The sequence below is a fragment of the Rattus norvegicus genome, chromosome 14 (genome assembly GCF_036323735.1).
Source record: "Rattus norvegicus strain BN/NHsdMcwi chromosome 14, GRCr8, whole genome shotgun sequence".
NCBI classification, from domain to species: Eukaryota; Metazoa; Chordata; class Mammalia; order Rodentia; family Muridae; genus Rattus; species Rattus norvegicus.
In genome coordinates, this window is record NC_086032.1 from 2,045,672 (window position 1) to 2,064,230 (window position 18,559).

The 18,559-nt window shown below is 41.8% G+C and overlaps 2 protein-coding genes across 13 annotated transcripts in view; one reads left to right on the top strand and one right to left on the bottom strand.

The window, feature by feature from the left end:
* Evi5 (ecotropic viral integration site 5) overlaps window positions 1-18,559 on the top strand; it is a 146,070-nt gene that overhangs the window by 25,148 nt on the left and 102,363 nt on the right. For 10 of the 12 annotated variants that reach the window (XM_006250525.5, NM_001271410.1, XM_006250523.4 and 7 more), the window contains exon 2: window positions 6,795-7,024. The exons of 1 other annotated variant lie outside the window; for it this stretch is intronic. In XM_006250525.5, coding sequence (XP_006250587.1) covers window positions 6,795-7,024 — 230 coding nt within the window. Of the gene's footprint in view, window positions 1-6,794; window positions 7,025-7,088; window positions 11,124-18,559 lie in introns of those variants that run through there. One more of the 12 variants, XM_006250533.5, reaches the window with a different exon arrangement.
* Ube2d2b (ubiquitin-conjugating enzyme E2D 2B) lies at window positions 15,255-16,729 on the bottom strand. Its single transcript, NM_031001.2, has one exon. The coding sequence runs from the start codon at window positions 16,542-16,544 to the stop codon at window positions 16,101-16,103; it is 444 nt and encodes a 147-aa protein (NP_112263.1). The 5' UTR covers window positions 16,545-16,729; the 3' UTR covers window positions 15,255-16,100.

Consider the following 18,559-nt stretch of genomic DNA (forward strand, 5'->3'; position numbering starts at 1 on the left):
CATTCAGTAGATCTTTGTGAAGGTTTATTTACATTCTGGCTCTTGAGTTAGAAATTAGTAAGTTTTTCCTATGTTTTAAAAATTTTTTAAACAAGATTTCTTTATGTGTGTAGGTATTTTGCCTGCATTTATATCTGTGCACCACATGTGTCCTGGTACCCGGGGAGGCCAGAAGGTGTCAGTTCCCTGGAACTAGAGTTACAGACAGTTGTGACCTTCCATGTGTTTGGTAGGGATTGAACCTGAGTCCTCTGGAAGAGCAGCCGTTTTAACTGCTGAACTATGTCTCCAGCCCGAGTTTTCCCTATCTGTCTTAGTTTGGGTTTTATTGCTTTGAAGAAACCAAGGCAGCTCTTATAAAGGACAACATTTAATTGGAGCTGGCTTACAATTTCAGAGTTTCAATCCATTATCCTTTGTAGTGGGAAGCATGACAACATGCAGGCAGGCATTGTGCTAGAGAAGGAGCTTAGGATTCTTTACCTCTTGATTCCACGGTGGGTGGAGCTTGAGCATAGGAGACCTCAAAGCCCGCCTCCACAGTGACACACTTCCTCCAACAAGGCCACATCTACTTAGTCAAGGCTACACCTCCTACTAGTACCACTTCCATGGGCCAAGAATTTGAACATAGGAGTCTATGGGGACGTTCCTATTCAGAGCACCACAGAATCTTAATTAAAACTATTTTCAGGCCTCCAGAATTTAATATAGTTTTTTGGGGTTTCAAATTCTAATTACTGCCTTTTTAGTATGTGGTTCTTGTACCTATACTACCTTCAGGCAAGTAAAAGCACCTCCCCCCCCTTTAGTTGAATCTGCTGTCTCCTTAAAAACAAGCTCCATATTAGTCTTTACTAATAGCGGAAATTTAATTTTCTGACTTTGCTCTACGCGTTGCTAATATTTTAATTTAATAACAGCATGGTGCTGTTCCAGTTAGTAGAGTTGTATAACAAATCACCATCATACTTGGTGACTTCATATAATCATTGAGGTGTGTGAGCATCTCCTGTGAGTCAGGGATTTAGCAGCCAGAACCCTGAGGAGACCAGCTGGCCTTGTAGCCTGTGCCTTCCACTCAGGATGATGTGAATTGTGTTCACATGCATGGTTGGGAGTTAATGCTGGCGTCCCAGCTAGGCTGTCTGTCATCCAGAGACTCTTCTCTTGGCTTCTCCTTAGTCTCGGTGTAGACTAAGTTACATCATTACATTTCTGTACCCTCTCACTCCCAGTGCTGGGGATGGAATGAGGCCCCACATATGCTGAGCACACACTGTACCCTGAGCTTCATCCTAGCCCCATTTGGACATCTACCCTCTACAACTGCAGCACAAAAGATTCCGTATGTTTTAAGCTATCTGGTTCGTGGTACTTTGTTATGGCAGTCCTAGAAAATTAATACAGGCCACCTGTAGAAACACCAGAGAGGCTACAGATGGATAGTTAAAAATGATAGCTTCATCACATTATGACTTTTTATTTTGTCTTTGTTTTCAAAGGCATTTTGCTATCTATGTAGCTCAGGCTTTGAACTTAGAATCTTCATATTTTAGCCTCCTGAGTGCTGGGGTTACAGGTGCCACCACACCTGCCTTACATCCTTCTTCATACAGCAGCAGAGGTTGGCTGAGTATTAACCATGACCCAAGTTTATACGTTGACATTTATTTTTCTCTGTAGCTTACTGTGCATTTGTCCTCCTTTTAAGTGTTGGGGGCTGAACCAGAACCTCAGACACACTAGGCAAGCACTAAATCACTGAACTGTATGCACCCAGCCTAATTGAATGTACTTTCTAATTACATTATTTATATTTTAAAAGTATGTGTATACATGACACGCGTGAGTGCTGGTGAGAGAATGAATGGTACATGTGTGGAAGTCTGAATAGTGTGCAGGAGTTATTTCTGGACTCACAACTTGTTGAAGCAGGCTCTTTCTTGTTTCTTCCATTCTGTATACTCGGGTTGCTGACCTGGAGCTTCAGTTGTTCTCCTGCTCCTGAATCTTTAGGAATGCTGGGATTACACATTCAAGCCACTGCATCTGGCTTTTTGGTGACCAGGCTCACGTGGTCAGGATTACACAGCAAGTGCTTTGGCTTGTTTAGTCATTTCACCTAGGTAGACTTTGTTTAGGTGACAGTGTTGATGTTTTCTGAATATTTTTATTTCTTAAGGAATAATAGCTAATGTAACAGTGTAAGGACAGTATGAGACATATAGTATTGTGGGGTTTAAATTAGGGGACAATACCAAGTAGCACAAAAAAAAAACACACTCATTTTTTTTTCTTTTTTTCGGAGCTGTGGACCGAACCCAGGGCCTTGTGCTTGCTAGGCAAGTGCTCTACCACTGAGCTAAATCCCCAACCCCCCCCCTTTTTTTTTTACTATATATATTTGAATTCAAAATGTTGAATATAGCCTGAAGTATCTTAAAGATGGAGAGAAAAGTGAGGTGGGTACAAATACTCTCAGGACAAGAGCTATTTAGAAATAGCAGCCTTTCCCAGAATGTCAAAGAGACTCCTGATTAGACAGGTTGTAAAGGTACAACATGCTTTTATCTTCTACTTGTCTTTAATTAAAGAGCTCATCTGTGTGGAGAGATGCTCCGTCCTTTAGAGTATTGGCTGTTCTTCCAGATGACCAGGTTGGTTCCAGCACCCACAGGCAGCTAACAACTCCGTAACTCCGCTCCAGGAAGTCGACGCTCTCCTCTGCCCGCTTTGGAGCCAGACATTCACATGGCACACAGACAGGCATGCAGGCAAAGCACCTATATGTGCCAAATAAATACAAGTGTTTCAAACTGGGCCGGAGAGATGGCTCAGTGGTTAGAGCACTGGCTGCTCTTCCAGAGGTCCTGAGTTCAATTCCCAGTAACCACATGGTGGCTCACAACCATCTGTAATGAGATCAGATGACCTCTTCTGGTGTGTCTGAAGACAGTTACAGTGTACTTACATATAATAAATAAATCTTTAAAAAAGATTTAAAACTTTATTGCCTTGATACAACTTTACATTTCAGTAAAGTAGTTATTGGAAAAACACTGCTGTTGCTGTTCAGAAGGGAATATGTCCTTTCATATCATATACAAACTTGTATTTCTGAGAGGAAACTCCCCTTGCCCCCATACCAAAATAGAACCAGAAACTACCAGATGTTTTCATACCTGCCCTCCTCTGTATATATGTATGTAAATCTTTGTTTCCTTTTTCTTTTTTCCCTTTTTTGAGGCATGAGATCTCATATAACCCTAGGCTGGCCTTGAATTTGGAGTCTTCCTGCCTCAGCTTTGAGAGTGCTAGGATTGCAGGTGTGTTCCACTGTGCCTGGGCCTTGCTTACTTCCCTTTAGGGCTTTGCTGATAAATCAAAAGAAATTTGAAGTAGCTATATTAATTTTGGATAAAACAGACTTGAGAGGAAGTTTCCAGGAATAAATATAGTCATGTAGGACAAGGTACAGTCATTCATTTCTTCAAAATGACGTCAGAACTGGAGGACATTAAACATTATCCTAAAATAATAGGGGATAAAGAAATTTCAAGAGAAAATAAAAATGTTGTGGAAAAAATAAGAGCAGTGAAAGGTTAAGAGGCTACTGTTAAATGCTGAAGATGTGTGTCGGAGATAAAGGTAAAGTCACTGGTCAGAGTTTCTAGTGCAGGGAATTAAAGGCTGTCCAGTATAGGCCTAAAGCATATGGAAGATAAGGCACACTATGTAATTGAATATGAGACACTATAGAATTGAATGCAAAGATGTGAAAAAGTCAAAACAAAAAGCAATTTTAGAATTTCATCTATTTTTGATACAATTTACTGTAGCTGAGGTTGGAATCTTGGGGATGAACTCAGGTCACCAGGTTGCATGGTAAGCACTTTTACCTGGTGGCAAACCTGGAGCAGCTGTCATTAGATGCTGTTTGTGGGAACCAGATCTTGTCAATGCCTCTTTGAATGCACAGCATGCAGCTTGTTCAACCTGCCCCTCAAAGGCAGCCTCACTGACAGTATTAGTAACTCCACGTTGGCCTCCCTGACTTGGTTTATTCTGACCCATTGAAGGTGTGACACCCACATTGAGAAACTGCTGGAAGCCCTCAAAGATATAGACTTAGTTTTTTTTTTTTTTTTAAAGATTTATTTATTTTATGTATGTGAGCACACTGTCAATCTCTTAACACACACCAGAACAGGGCATTGGATCACATTACAGATGGTCGTGAGCCACCGTGTGGTTGTTGGAAATTGAACTCAGGACCTCTGGAAGATCAGTCAGTGCTCTTAACCTCTGAGCCATCTCTCCAGCTCTAGACCTAGTTCTTCTAAGTAAATTATCCCATGATTGTTTCCTTGGGTCCCATATTTCATGTTGCTTGCTTTTCTTAGGGACTTTCCCCTCAGTAACCAGGCCCATCTGGCGTCTTCTGTAATACTATTTCAAAAGGAAAGAATCTAGCAGAGAGGGATTCTGATCTAATGGGGTAAAACCCTGGTCCCATTAGTCCTGCTGCTGACAACAAAGGTTGTCTTAGATGTGTCACTGCTTTGTGGAATGGTTTAGTACGTCTGTCTTTATACTGTTCTTTTCCTGAGTAGAGTTTTCACACTAGGGTGAAGGATAGGATGTGGGGAGAGACCACCACTTTTCAGCTTTAAAGGAGAATCTGTGATGAGAGTACGGTCAGAAGTTGGAACAGATTTTTGCGCATGCATTGGTATTTTAATGTCTGTGCATGAATTGCTATACCTAAACTTAAGGGTGGCTGACATTTTAATCCAGAAGATAGTTTATAGTGCTTAAGCTTTTTCCCATCACATAAGAGTTGAGATCTTAAGATCATACAAGGACGGCATGGCTTGTGATCTTTATGGCTACCTATGTATGTCACACTCATGGGTGTGTGTGCCATGGTACAATCTTTTTTTTTTTTTTGGTTCTTTTTTTCGGAGCTGGGGACCGAACCCAGGGCCTTGCGCTTCCTAGGTAAGCGCTCTACCACTGAGCTAAATCCCCAGCCCCCCATGGTACAATCTTTATGGGTACATGTGTCACAAGTTTTGTGTTTGTTTCTCATTACTGTAAGTATATGTGTGCATGGACAGTGCGCCATGGTACACGTGTGGAGGACAGAGGACACTTTGTGGGGCTTGTTCTCTCCATCTTTTGTGGGAGCTCTAGGCATCCACGAGTGTGTTTTACTGCTGAGACATCTCACTCGTCCACAAGGCCTTTTCTAAGAAACATTGTTTATCCAAGTGTGGTGCACGCCTTTAACCCCAGCACTCAGGCGGTAGTGTCAGGTGGATGTTGGTGAGTTTAAGTACACCCTGATCTGTGTAGTGAGTTCCAGGATAGCCAAGCGCACCCCCCCCCCCCCCCCAGCTGAGGATTGAACCCAGGGCCTCCAGCTTGCTAGGCAAGCGCTCTACCACTGAGCTAAATCCCCAAACCCCACATTTGGGTCTTATAGTTGCTTGTGGCAACTTAGCCTAGTATGTTCTGCATTGAGCCCTCCCACTCTCTTAGCCATTTTAATGAATTTTGTGCCTTTGAAGCTGGAACCTTTAAAGCACTCTAGTGTATTTAGATTGATAAAAGATCTTGTTGCACAGACCAGGCAGTGGTGGCACATGCCTTTAATCCCAGCCAGCACTTGGGAGGCAGAAAGAGGTAGATTTCTGGAGGCCCATCTGGTCTACGTAGTGAGTTCCAAGACAGCCAAGGATATACAGAGAAACTGTCTTGAAAACACACACACACACACACACACAGACACACTCTCTCTCGCTCTCTCTCTCTCTCTCTCTCTCTCTCTTTCTCTCTCTCTCTCTCTCATTAGTCTTGATTGTTCAGGATGCCTGTCCATCCTGCTACTCCTTCTTTGACTTTTTGAATTTTTTTTGACCAAAATCTCAATAAAGAATATCCTTTACAAAGAAAGAAGGAAAAATCCTGATGGAATATACCCATATATACACAAGTAGTTTGTGTGTATGTATACTTTTAATTTTTTTAGTAGAAGTAAGTTCATTTTTGTCATAGTTCTCAATGAGGGGTGTCTACAATGGTAAGGCATCATGAGCAGAAGGGCAGAGTAGGAAGCTGAGAGATTACATCTTTATACTTGAACAGCAAACTGAGCACTATATAGATTTTTAAGGTATATGCTAGTGAAATATACGTTTTGTAAGACAACATCCTCTTTGATATTTTGGAGACAAGGTCTCTCTTAGTAGTCCTGATGCTCCTGGAACCAGGAGTAGGCCAGGCTGATGTTGAACTCACAGAGACCTGCCTGCCTTCTGCTTCCTAGGTGCTAGAATTAAGAGTGTGCCCTCAGGCTGGACTTCATTTTATAGCTTGGAAAGCACTCTTCTGGTTTGTTGGTGTTGGAAGCATGTAGTAGAAACAAACAGTTCCCAGCCTGGAGCAGAGGTGGCTCATGAGGTACGGGCACTTGCTGTTCCTCTAGACAACCTGAGTTTGGTTCCTAGCATTTGCATAGCCTCCACAACCGTGTATAACTCCAGTTTCAGGATCTGACATCCTCTTCTGACTTCTGAAGGCAATTGGCATGTGCACGGTGTGTGGACATACATGTAGGCAAACATGAAATAAAAAGCAGAAGTTTCAAAGTTGGATGTTAAAGCAATGGTAGCAAAACCAGGTTTCATCCCCATTACCTCAGAGATTTTTAAGGAAAACTTAGCAGTATCAAGTTTGTGCTAATGACTGAAATAAAACTGAACTATGCTTTTTGTCCTTACTCTTAGGTGGCGACAGACAAGGTGGCAGAAAAGCTGAGTTCTACTCTCTCATGGGTGAAGAACACAGTCTCGCACACAGTCAGTCAGATGGCCAGCCAGGTGGCAAGTCCATCAGCCTCACTACATACCACATCCTCATCTACCACACTGTCAACACCAACACAGTCACCATCTTCCCCATCAAAGTTGAGTCCAGACGACTTAGAACTCCTGGCTAAGCTGGAGGAACAAAACAGGTGAGTGCAGCTGTGGCCATTTCTCCTGGTTTATCCTACAGCCCAAGCCACAGTCCAGCTCAAGTGCTCATTCACACAGAGAGTACTTGTTTCCTGGTCTCTGGCCCTTTGTTCTTCAGAGTTACAGAACAGACACCTTCAGGAATTGCCCAAGGACATGAGTTTAAGACTAAGACAAGCTTTAACTAATAGCACTCTCTAATTCATTTCTTAGCACTCTAGACTCTCTAAATCCTTCATGAATTTTATGAACTATTAGGGCAAAACTACCATTTTTGTTTATTTTTAGAGCTGGGGAGTGAGCCTCTAGGCCTTGCATGTTAGGCAGACATTCCTCACTGGCCTGTGCTCTCAGTCCTCTTTTTTTACTCTAAACTTTCTAAATAGTTTCCTTTGGTTAAAATATATAATTCAGTCCAGTGAAGAATCCTATGGAAGGCAAGGCCCCATTCCCATGAGAGTGAGACATTCCTTTGTTAGGAATCCAGACTCTGTTTACTCTGTTATTAAGTTTTGAACTCTTTAGAGATGGGTGTCAGTGCAACCCTGTGATCTTAGCACTCAACAAGGCAGGGCCAAAACTCCTAGCTTGAGACCAGCTTGGTCTGTATAGTGAGTTCCAGGACCCTGGACTGTCATCTACTAAAGAAAGGAAGGGACAGCAGCCTTTTGTGTCTGGTCAAGGTATAGTGCTACAGCTTTAAGGGTAAAGGATAAGTTTTAATAGCTTCTTTTGATGTGTTAGTAACTCAAACTATTCACATAGTTTTAAAATGTACAGTTTCATTAAGCTCTTTTTTTGTTTTGTTCTTCTGAGACAAGAGTTTCTCTCTGTAGAAATTGTCTGCTGTTTCTGGCTGTCCTGGAACTCAATCTGTAGACCAGGCTGACTTCGAACTCACAGAGATGCAGCTGCCTCTGCCTGCTGAGTATTGAGATCAAAGGTGTGCACCACCACCACTACCTGGCTGGCAATTGCCCCTGCCGTTTCTTCTTTGATTGTTTTAGTTGATGTCATGTAAACATTAGTTTGGTTAATACATCTGAACCTTTGGCCAAGGTCATGGAAATCCCAAATGTGCTGTCAACGCAGATGTCACTGTTATGGGGTAGAAGGCTGAGAAGTGTCCAAGCAGACTAAAGTGGAGTTAGGACAAGATGGGGTTACCTTCATCACGTTAGTTATGATCAAACATTGTTTCCGAGACTGGGTCTCATGTAGCCCAGGCTAAGGGGATCTTAAACTCCTCATTCTCCTGCTTTTATCTCGTAAGTTCTGTTTCTACAGGGGTGCACTACACACAGCTTATGTGGTGTTGGAGACTGAACCAAGAGCTTCTTGTGTGCCAGGCAAGCACTCTACCAACTGACTACATCCCTAGGCCATGATCACGGCTTTGAGTTTTAGCCGTTTTAGTAGATATTGATACTGCATGGTTTTATTTGTTTTCTAAGTCTTTTGAGATAAGATCTCTTGTTTGACCTGGAGCTTATGTGTAGCCGAGGACGCCCCCATCTCTCACCACCATGTCTGGCAATGATGCCTTTTTCAAAAAAGAACTATTTACTTTTAAGTGTGTGTTTGTAGGCATATATGTCTGAACATCATGTGTGCCTGGTAGCTGCAGAAGTCAGAAAAGGGTGTTGGGTCCCCGGAACTGGAGTTAAGGTGGTTATGAGTGTCTATGGGAGCTGGGAACCTGAGCCCTCTGTGAGAACAGCAAGTACGTTAACTTGTGAGCCGTCTCTCCAGTCCCAGTAGTGCGTGCTGGTTCATTTATGTTTTCTATGGATATTAATGTATTCTTTCTACGTTTGTTTGCTGTCTGCACATATCTTTTCTGTTGCTTTTTGGAGGCAGGGTTTTACTAGGTAGCCTTGGCTGACTTGGAACTCACTGTGCAGACCAGGCTGGCCTTGAACTCAGATACTCACCTGCCTCTGTCTCACCAGGGCTAAGAAGAAAGGCAGGTACCATCATACCTGGATTATCTCTTGATTTTACAAATTTATGTTGTTTGCTCTAGCATATCTTGAGAATTCTTTTTTTTTTTAATTTATTTTTACTTTGTATGTATAGCTGTTCTGCCTGCATCTGTATAATGAGTATCATATACGCATGCCTGCTGCTCTTGGAGGCCAGAAGAAGGCATTGGACCCTTAGGACTTGAGTTGCAGATAGTTAAGAGCCACTGTGTAGGTCCTGGTAATCAGAGTCAGGTTCTCTGGAACAGTGAGCAGTCTGTGCTCTTAACCGCCGAGTCATCTCTCCAGCTACTGTCCTGAGAATTCTTTGTTTAAGGTACAGATTCTTTCTCAGGAGGTTGATTTTCAGATCTTCCTTTCCCATTGGTGGTTGTCATTCTCCTAAAATATCTTTCGGGGAATAGAAGTTGTATGCTGTGCATGTGTGCATGTATGTATGTGTGTGTACACATGGATGTGGGTGTGTGTTCAGCATGGATGTAAGTGCATGTGTGGAGGTGGAGGCCAGAGATATATGCTGAATGTCTTCTCTTTTGCTTTCCACTGTACTTTTTGGGTCAGTTTCTCATTGAAGCTCATTGATTATCTGGCTAGCAGGTTCCAGGGACCTTCCTGTCAAGTGTTCTCCCTTTCTCACCAGCCATTGGGCTGCAGGCTTGTTCATGGTGCAGAGGACCCAGACGCAGATGTGACCTCATGTTCACACAGGAGGTGCCTTACTGACTGAACTAGCTTCTCAGCACCTAGATTCTACAGCACCTACATTCTGATGAAGTACCACCTTAAAGATCCACTTCCATGGATTGTGCATTTGGTGACCAAAGGTCATACAAAGTATCTTCTGTATTTTCTTATAGTTTTACTTTGTTGATGTTAAGAGATGGCACCACACTGGATTGCTAGCTGCCCCTCACACTCCTGGGTTCAAGTGATTTTATTAATTTCCTTGTATGTGATACAAGATCAGAGTTTTGAGAAGTCTTTTAAGATTTTTATTTTATGTGTATGGGTATTTTGCCTGTCTGTCTGTCTGTCATCTGTCTACCACTTATATGCCTGATGCTCACTGAGGCCAAAAGAGAGCTTTTGGCTCTCCTGAAACAGTTGTGTGGATATTTGTTCTATGGCATCTGTTAAAATAACTTTTTTTTTTTTTTTGACATGGGGTTTCTCTGCTCTGTAGCTCTGGCTGTTCTGGACTAGGCTGGCTTCCAAGTCCCAGAGATCTGCCTGCCTCTGTCTCCCCAGAGCTAGAATTAAAAGCATGCCCCATACCCAGTTCCTTTTTTTTGCTTGATCACTTGCTCTTTTGGTAGTTAATTGGACACTTTGGTTAGACTTCAGTCTCATGTGTGGTATTTGAACGAGAATGGTTCTGTAGGCTCAGATATTTCAATGCTTGGTCTCTAAATGGTGGAGCTGTTTTGGTGGGAAAGATTAGATGTGGCCTTGTTAGAGGTGCGTCACTGCCAGTGGGCTTTGAGTTTTCAAAAGCCCATGCCAGGCCCAGCAGAAAGATATATTAAACTTTATAAAAAACAACAAAAAAAAATCCAAATAAAATGTCGTACCTGAAGATCTAGCTTTCTTCCTCTCTTTACCCTGCCACCTTCTCATTTTTCTGATCACTGGTAAGGAAGTCGTGTCGTTTACAAGTGTAAGGTAAAACGTGCTTGGCATAATTATTGCTACCTGTGACCCCACAGTAGGTGTCTCAGCAGCATGGACCCCATGGAGGCCCCATTCCGTATGTCTGTAACGTCTGATTTAAGTGGTGGAAAGTGGGAGCAGTGTTGCAGAAACTTAAGATGTAACCGTCTGATTGAAGTGGTGGAAAGTGGGAGCAGTGTTGCAGAAACTTAAGATGTAAGATACATGAGAACAGAGTCATGTTCCTCTACATGGTCTCATTGCAGCTATTTCTTTAAAAAGTAAATGTGGCAGCCCAGAAAAACAAGAAGAAATAGTTTAGTGCAATATCAGAGATTTGTTTGAAGAAAGTTAATAATTGATAGACTTAAAGTTGAAATAGGACAGATGTTTTTAGTTTGTGTTAATGTGCTCTTTTTCTTATTAAAAATACAAAGGCACTGGCAGAGATGAATTTAAGGAGGTAAGCTTCAAGTGTGGATGATTTGTTTCAATTCAGTGGGGAAATGTTACTGTTGAAAATGTTACTACCTACTGTGGTACATTTTGGTGTGGCATTCTTGTCTCCTGTTGCTTACCACTTTCCAGTGTGTCACTCGAGGAGACACAACAGTGATGACACAACTGTGACACAACATATGTATACTACATACGTCTTAAAATGTAATTACCATGAATCTTTGGTATCCTAGTTTAAATATCTACCTAACGTCTGTACTGTGTAGTATGTTAGCTGCTAGCCAACAGAGTTGTTGGGTACTTGAAATGTGCCTAGTCTGACTGAGACACACTGTAAGTGTAAACTATGCCAGATTTTGAAGATTTGTTTTGAAAAAAGTCATATATCATCAATTTTAAGAAAACTGAGTACATGTTAGAATGACATTTTCTGTTTTGAAATGACATTCTTTATTGGATAGAGTAAGCTCTGTATGCTGGTTCATCCTTGAAATCCTAGCACTTATAAGGCAGAAGGATCCCTACAAACTCCAGGTCAGCTTGGGGTATAGAGTGAGACCCTATCTCAAAATTAAGAAACTCAAATAAAATAAATTACACAAATCAGATACTTTTTAAATTTTCAAAATGTGGCTGCTGCCTGGAACATTAAAAATTGTGCAAGTAGCTTGCATTGTATTTCTGTTGTACAATCTGGTCTAGATGGTCTACTGTTCATTAAATACTTAAAAAAAATCTAACAAAAACAGCTTACCTCAACTTCTGTAGGATACTATATAAAACATCCAGCAAAATTCATTAATGAATGAAAATATTACAAGTAAAACAGATACTTCAAGTCTATGTCAAAATGTATCTTTAAAAAGGATTTATTTTTATTTATTGTGTCTGTTTGCCTGAATGTGAGTGTAAACCTGTAGAGTCCAGAGAAGGCTGAAAAGGGTGTTAGAATCGCTGGACTGGAGTTAGTTATGGTTGTGAGCCAACATGTGTGCTGTGAACTGAACCTGGGTCTTCTGCAAGAGCAGCAGTGCTTTTAACCAGTTGAGCCATCTCTGCAGCCCATTATCTGTCCCTGTGCGTGTGCGTGTGTGTGTAAATTATATAACAGTGCATTAAACATATATACTCACATACATTATAGGAAAGCACTTCATTTGAGTTGGTTTTTTTTTCCTGAGGTTTTTGTTTCTTCTCTCCTTCAAGTGAAGGCAGGATTTTATTTAGAGTCTCAGAATCTCCCATCACTGGTCTACACTCAGCCTCCCAAGTGCTGGGGTTTGAGGCATCCGCCATCACGTCTGGCTGAGTGTTATTTTTTTGCTTAGTTTTTGTATAAAGGACTCTTGAACTTCTTGAGCTGTCATCTTTTTTTATTTTTTTAAAAAGATTTTATTTTATGTATGTGAGTACGCTGAACTGTCTTCAGACACCAAGAAGAGGGCATCAGATCCCATTACAGATGGTTGTGAGCTACTGTGTGGGTGGAGGGAATTGAACTTAGGACCTTTGGAAGAGCAGTCAGCACTCTTAATCACTGAGCCGTCTCTCCAGCTTGAGCTGTCATTTTAAAGAAACAAGGCGGGCTGGAGAGATGGCTCAGCGGTTAAGAGCACCCGACTGCTCTTCCAGAGGTCCTGAGTTCAATTCCCAGCAACCACATGGTGGCTCACAACCATCTGTCATGAGATCTGATGCCCTCTTCTGGTGTATCTGAAGACAGCTACAGTGTACTTATATATAATAAATGAATAAATAAAAAAAAAATTTAAAAAAAAAAAAAAAAAAAAAAAGAAACAAGGCAAGTAAGAAGTTGGATTTTCAGACTGGAGAGAGAAGGCCATTTTTACCTTTTTGTGTGTTGTTTTGAGTTGTTTTCTGTGCTAAACTCTTGTGGCTTTTGTTATTTCTATCAACCAGAGAGGAATCTGTATGTGTTGACCTGAAAGCTTGTCTGTCCTCTACCTCAGGCATGTAGTTTTGCTGTGGTCTGAATGTTTGTGACAACAGAATCCTGCGTTGGATTCTAATCTAGAATATAACAAACAGGTTGAGCCTTTAGGAAGCTCTTTTCTCATGGATGGGATTAATGCCTTTTATAAAAGAGACTTTAGGGGTGGCCTACAGGCATACATGCAGGCAGAATGCTGTTTACATAATAAATAAATACATAAATATTTTTTAAAGAGAAACTCTTTAGGGAGCCTTTGGCAGCAGCATCTGTCAGGTGGGTTAGGTGTGAACACACTAGTAGAAGTCAGGGTTAGTGAGAAATAGCCCTGTCAGGTCTGAATCTTAGTGCTTTGGTTTTGGACTTCCCACCTTCCAGAACTGTGAATAATACATACCTGTTGTTTATAAATTATTTAATTCAGTTTTTTGTTATAGAAGACCCAGATATGTGTCAGTTGTTGTGTTCTCTGATTCTCCACTCTTTACAGGATGGTGAACCCATCTGCTAAAGAGAATAAGTAAGTTTTAGAGGAACTTCTCAGTGGCTACAGACTTTTATCAGTGGTGCCGCACCCCGTTTTCCCAGTCACCAGGCTCAAGTCTGGGAATTGTTGACATCAGGCACTATGTCCTCTGGCACTGCTGTTGATGTTGAAATGACATGGCTATCAGCCATCTGTTTTGGCCCCTAAATGATTAACCACATTAAACAGTAAGAAACGAGAAGACTTTATTCTAACGATATTTTTATAGAGTCTATGTATTAAGGCAGTTGTAAATGCTCTTTTCTGCATGCCTTATCTAAGTATAGTCCTGTATTACTTAGTGATAGGACAGGTCTAGAAGAGACACTGTGGGCTTCACTATGTGAGGATGAGTGTTTACACAGACTTGCCAGTTACTTCTCAGCTGTAATCCTGTATATCCTATTACTATTGTATAACATAATGGCATTGTTAAGACAGTGGTATTTGTATATCTAAACAGAAAAGGGCACACAACATTAACATCAAAGTTAACAACGGTTGTTAGGCTTGTATGACACTTACCACATGGCCTTTGTAGGCTCTGAGCCAGTGAGTGAATGGGAAGACCTGGTATGCTACATGGCTGTGGGCTTTCTACCCTGTGTATTACTGTGAGTGTGAAGGCCCAGGACATCACACTGCCCTAAGCTTTATAGGCACTGTATATTCGTTCCAGTGGAGTGGTGGGGTGGTGAGTGAGAAGCCTGGAGCACTACACTTTTGTAGGCTTTATGCAAATTATAGATTTGTTAAAGGATTCATTATTTAGATTTTATTTTAAACAAAATCTATGTAGCCCTGACCAGCCTAGTGCTCCCTATACTGACCAGGCTGGCCTTAAACTTGTAGTGCTTTTTCTGCTTCTGCCTCCCATGTGTTACAACTACCAATGTATACTGCAGTGTCTGGCTATGCTATGTTAGAGCTACATTTTTTTATTCAAGCTTTTTTTGGGGGAGAGGGATATTGAGACACTCTCATTACATAGTTCAAGCTGGCCTTGAACTTGTGATCTTCCTCTGTGTGTGTGTGTGTGTGTGTGTGTGTGTGAGAGAGAGAGAGAGAGAGAGAGAGAGAGAGAGAGAGTGTGTGTGACGGTGTAAAGATGCATTTTGCCTGATGCCTAGAGAATACCAGCATGACTGAAGAATGGCTGGCTTACAGTTCTGTTAGGAAAAGAATGCTGTTTCAGACAAATACAGTTGGCGTGTCTAATGTTTTACTAGAGTATGAGTCAGGGAAGACTTCAAAGAGCTGCATATATAGCACAATTAAAATATCATGGCTATTCTTTGTGATTGTGCTCTTCTTTGAGTTTGGTCAAAGCTATTCTTTAACTCACCAATACCTTTTTGTTTTATGCATGTACCTAGGAGTGTCACAAGGTTTTGGTAAAATGCAGCTTAGTTTTATTAACAAAGCAAGTTTCTTAAGTTTTATTCCTGGGAGGTTGGATATTCATGAAAATGCCTTTAAGCTCAGGTTTCTACCTTATTTAATAAAATTACTCTAAAAGTATCTTTTTAGCTATAACCTGGAATTGTTTCATAATTTGAAAATGTGACCAATCTAAATGAAATGACAAGGCTGAGGGAAAATTCAATAATTTCAGCTAAATAAGTTCTTAAAAGTAAAAAAAGCCTATTCACACAAAATTTATGTAATGGCTAGAATAATTGGTTTATTACACAGATGCATCATTCTTGACTGTACAAGCTCCAGAGGAGCAATTAGGTCTCTATACACAAGCTTTTTTCATCAAGTTGAATGTCTACCTTTACATCCAAATAGATTAAGCAGTTAATATAATAAAAATAAGAGCTATTAGTGATGAATCAACTGAGAAACCGCAAGTAAACCAAAGAATATGGAGAGAAAGTGTGAAAGAAAATAGGTTGAGTCATCCGTGTATAAAGGATTTGGGAACAAAGCCAGGCACACTTTATGGACCGATAGTGCCGATCTATTTTTGTTGACCAATTAGACTTTAAAATACAGGAGGTGGGTTGGCTTAGTCTGGTTGGTTTTAATGTTCATTTAAGCTCTAGGTCTTTTGGAATAAAATGAGTACAGGAACATTCATGTTCTTCACCTAGCTTTTCATTCATTTAAACATTTAGCTGTAAATGGCTTCCACTGAAAAGCCATCTCATTGTCTTATAGGTTGGGGACCTTTACCCCTTCTGAGCAGTATCTTGTACCCACCACCCTCACTCACACCTTGTTATCCAGATTTAAGTCAATAAGGAAAACTTTTAATCTCACACCTAGGTTATGCCTGGAGAAGGCTCGTCTGCTAGGAGACAGTGTTGGTACAGAAACACAGTATTTTTGGTGCGTGCAACATGCAACAGTACTGTATCAGATGAAGACCGTGCACCAGGGAGGACGAGGCCGGTACATCGTGGGTTCACAGCAAACAGTCAAGTGGGAATCAAAAGGACTTTCTCTTTCAGAGTTCCCCTAGCTTTTATTCGCAGAGGATCCAATAATCTCTTTAGTCACATGGCATACTTCTGAGTCCATTCCCGAGCTGTTCTGTTGTACTTGTCTCTATCTGTTTTGTAGATCTGAGCAATCTCAGGCACTAAGGGATCATCGGGATTGGGATCACACAACAGAGAACTGATGGACAAAAGTACTTTTGAAATAGTTAGTGCTGGAGACCACTGTGACCGAAGAATATCAAGACAAATGCTGCCATTACTGTTAACATTTGGATGATAAATTCTTGTTGTAAATTCAACCTTAGGTGGTTTGAAGGGGTACTCTGTTGGGAAATCAATTGTCAAGAAAAATGCTCCACCCTGGTAGGGACTGTCATTTGGCCCCATGATTGTAGCTTGCCAATGGAACATATCTTCCCCGACAGGACCTGCTGAACACTGTGCTGGGGGATCCTGCGCCAGGTCGTTCAGTTCCTTGTGGATTCTCTTCAAAGCCATGGTGGAAGGTTGTCTTGGCGGGCCCCTGGTGGAAGGCGGCAGGCACCGACGGCCTGTGGCTGCCTTGTTGGTTTTGGATCAGCCGCAGAAGAGGAGGCAGGCAGTTCTGGCCTGGCCCTGGCAGAATACGCTGAGGGCCGAGGCCCACTCAGCTTCCGGGCCAGCCACCGTGGACACTATCTGCCTTCACATCGGTTGGCGCATCACCCTGTCGCCGCTCTTTTTGTGCTGCCGCAGTAGCTGTCTCTTCTTCCGAGACCTTAGCGTCTGCGGATCCCTCCGCCGGAGCCTCTGCCCAGGGCTCGTGGCAGGCAGCCTGGCTGTAGCGGTACCGCAGACCGACGCAGCTCGGGCAGCTCGGGAGGGTGACCGTTGGTCAGGGATGATGTGATTGGCAGCGTAGTAGGTTTTTTGTTTGTTTGTTTGTTTTGTAGCACCACCATCACCACAAACTCATAATAGGCTGTGTGCTGTGATGTCATGATGGCAGCTGTTACCAGGTTACCAAATCTTACCTTTGGCTCACTTTCTCACTTTGAACAAACTACTGACGACTGCAGTTCACTGGGAAGAGTCTTGATGTGTCAAGTATTCCACAACGTGTCAAATCTCAGACAGAAGGAACTTTTTATTTTTTAATTTTTTAAGAGAATTTTAATTTTTTTTTCTTTTTTCTTTTTTTCGGAGCTGGGGACCGAACCCAGGGCCTTGCGCTTTCTAGGCAAGCGCTCTTTTGAGAAGAGCATCCTAAAATTTTCTAGAATATAAAAGAAACGAGAAAGCAGCTATATTGTTCATACCTCTTCTTTTTACAAAGTCTGTTAAAAAATAACCTCACTAAGTAATTCATATCATTTTAAAACACATTTGCAAAGTTTCCAGTAAAAAAAAGGGGGCTCTCTGTATTCATTCCTAGTCCCACATTTACACCTTCTTTCTTTCTTACTTTAGGAAACAGTTGAGTAAAAACAAACCAGAATAAACAATCGCAAAATTAAAAAGCACAAGAAACAGATTTAAAAATAACCCATAACAACACAAAACTGGATCACATAATATATGAGCAAATGACCAATAAGATTTAAAAAGACACCCCCCCCCCCAAAAAAAAGAAATCTATCAAACCACCATTAAGTTCATTTTGTATTAATAGGCCATCAACTGCTGGCATGGGCCTACCTTCACTGTGGTTTATATACCCAGTGAGGTTCCATTAGAGGGAGCTAACCTTTTCTCCCAAGTGGTTGTGAATTGGAGATGGCTTCTAGGTTAGGGGTGGACCCTGTGCCCACTTCCCCGTCTCAGCATTGGGAGCCCATCTGGCCAGGACGGGTGAGGGCTCTGTGTGTGATGCCACAGTGTCTGGGTTTATACGTGCATCAGTCCTGCTGTGTAGAAGGCCTTGTTTCCCTGGTGTCATCCACCCCCGTGGCTCTTATAGTCTTCTCGCCTCTTCCTCCTCCACACAGATCTCAGATTTCCGAGTAGAGAAGTTTAATAAGACATCCCATGTAGGATTGAGTGTTCAGTATCTCCAGTCTCTGCACATTGTCTGGCTGTAGGTCTTTGTTTTAGTCTCCATCTGCTGTAAGGGGAAGCCTCTCTAATAAGGGCTGAGTAGGAGAGAGACTGATCTGTGTGTATAACAGAGTGTTGTTAGAAGTCTTTTTGTTGGTATATTATTTAGCAGAACAATAATGTTTGTTTTTCCCCTAGGACCATGGCCTATCTAGTCTCATGATCTTGGTTCCTTGAGCAGGGTCAGGCATGGGTTCCATCTGGTGGAGTGGGCCTTCAGTCCAGTCCAATAGTGGCTGGTTATGCCCACAGTATTGGTGCTACTATTGCACTAGCATCCTCTGCAGGCAGTCACCTCTGCAGGCAGGTCACTCTTCGTGAGAATAATGACTCAACTAGGTGTAACTCATTCATGGCACTGGAAGTTTGATTTGGTGGTGTAAAATGTCTAGTTGGGGCACTCCATTTAGATTTCTTTTACATATGCATATATTTTA

Bases quoted from the DNA above. Each gene is read 5' to 3' on its own strand.
- Ube2d2b (NM_031001.2), bottom strand. From the start codon at position 16,544: ATGGCTTTGAAGAGAATCCACAAGGAACTGAACGACCTGGCGCAGGAT.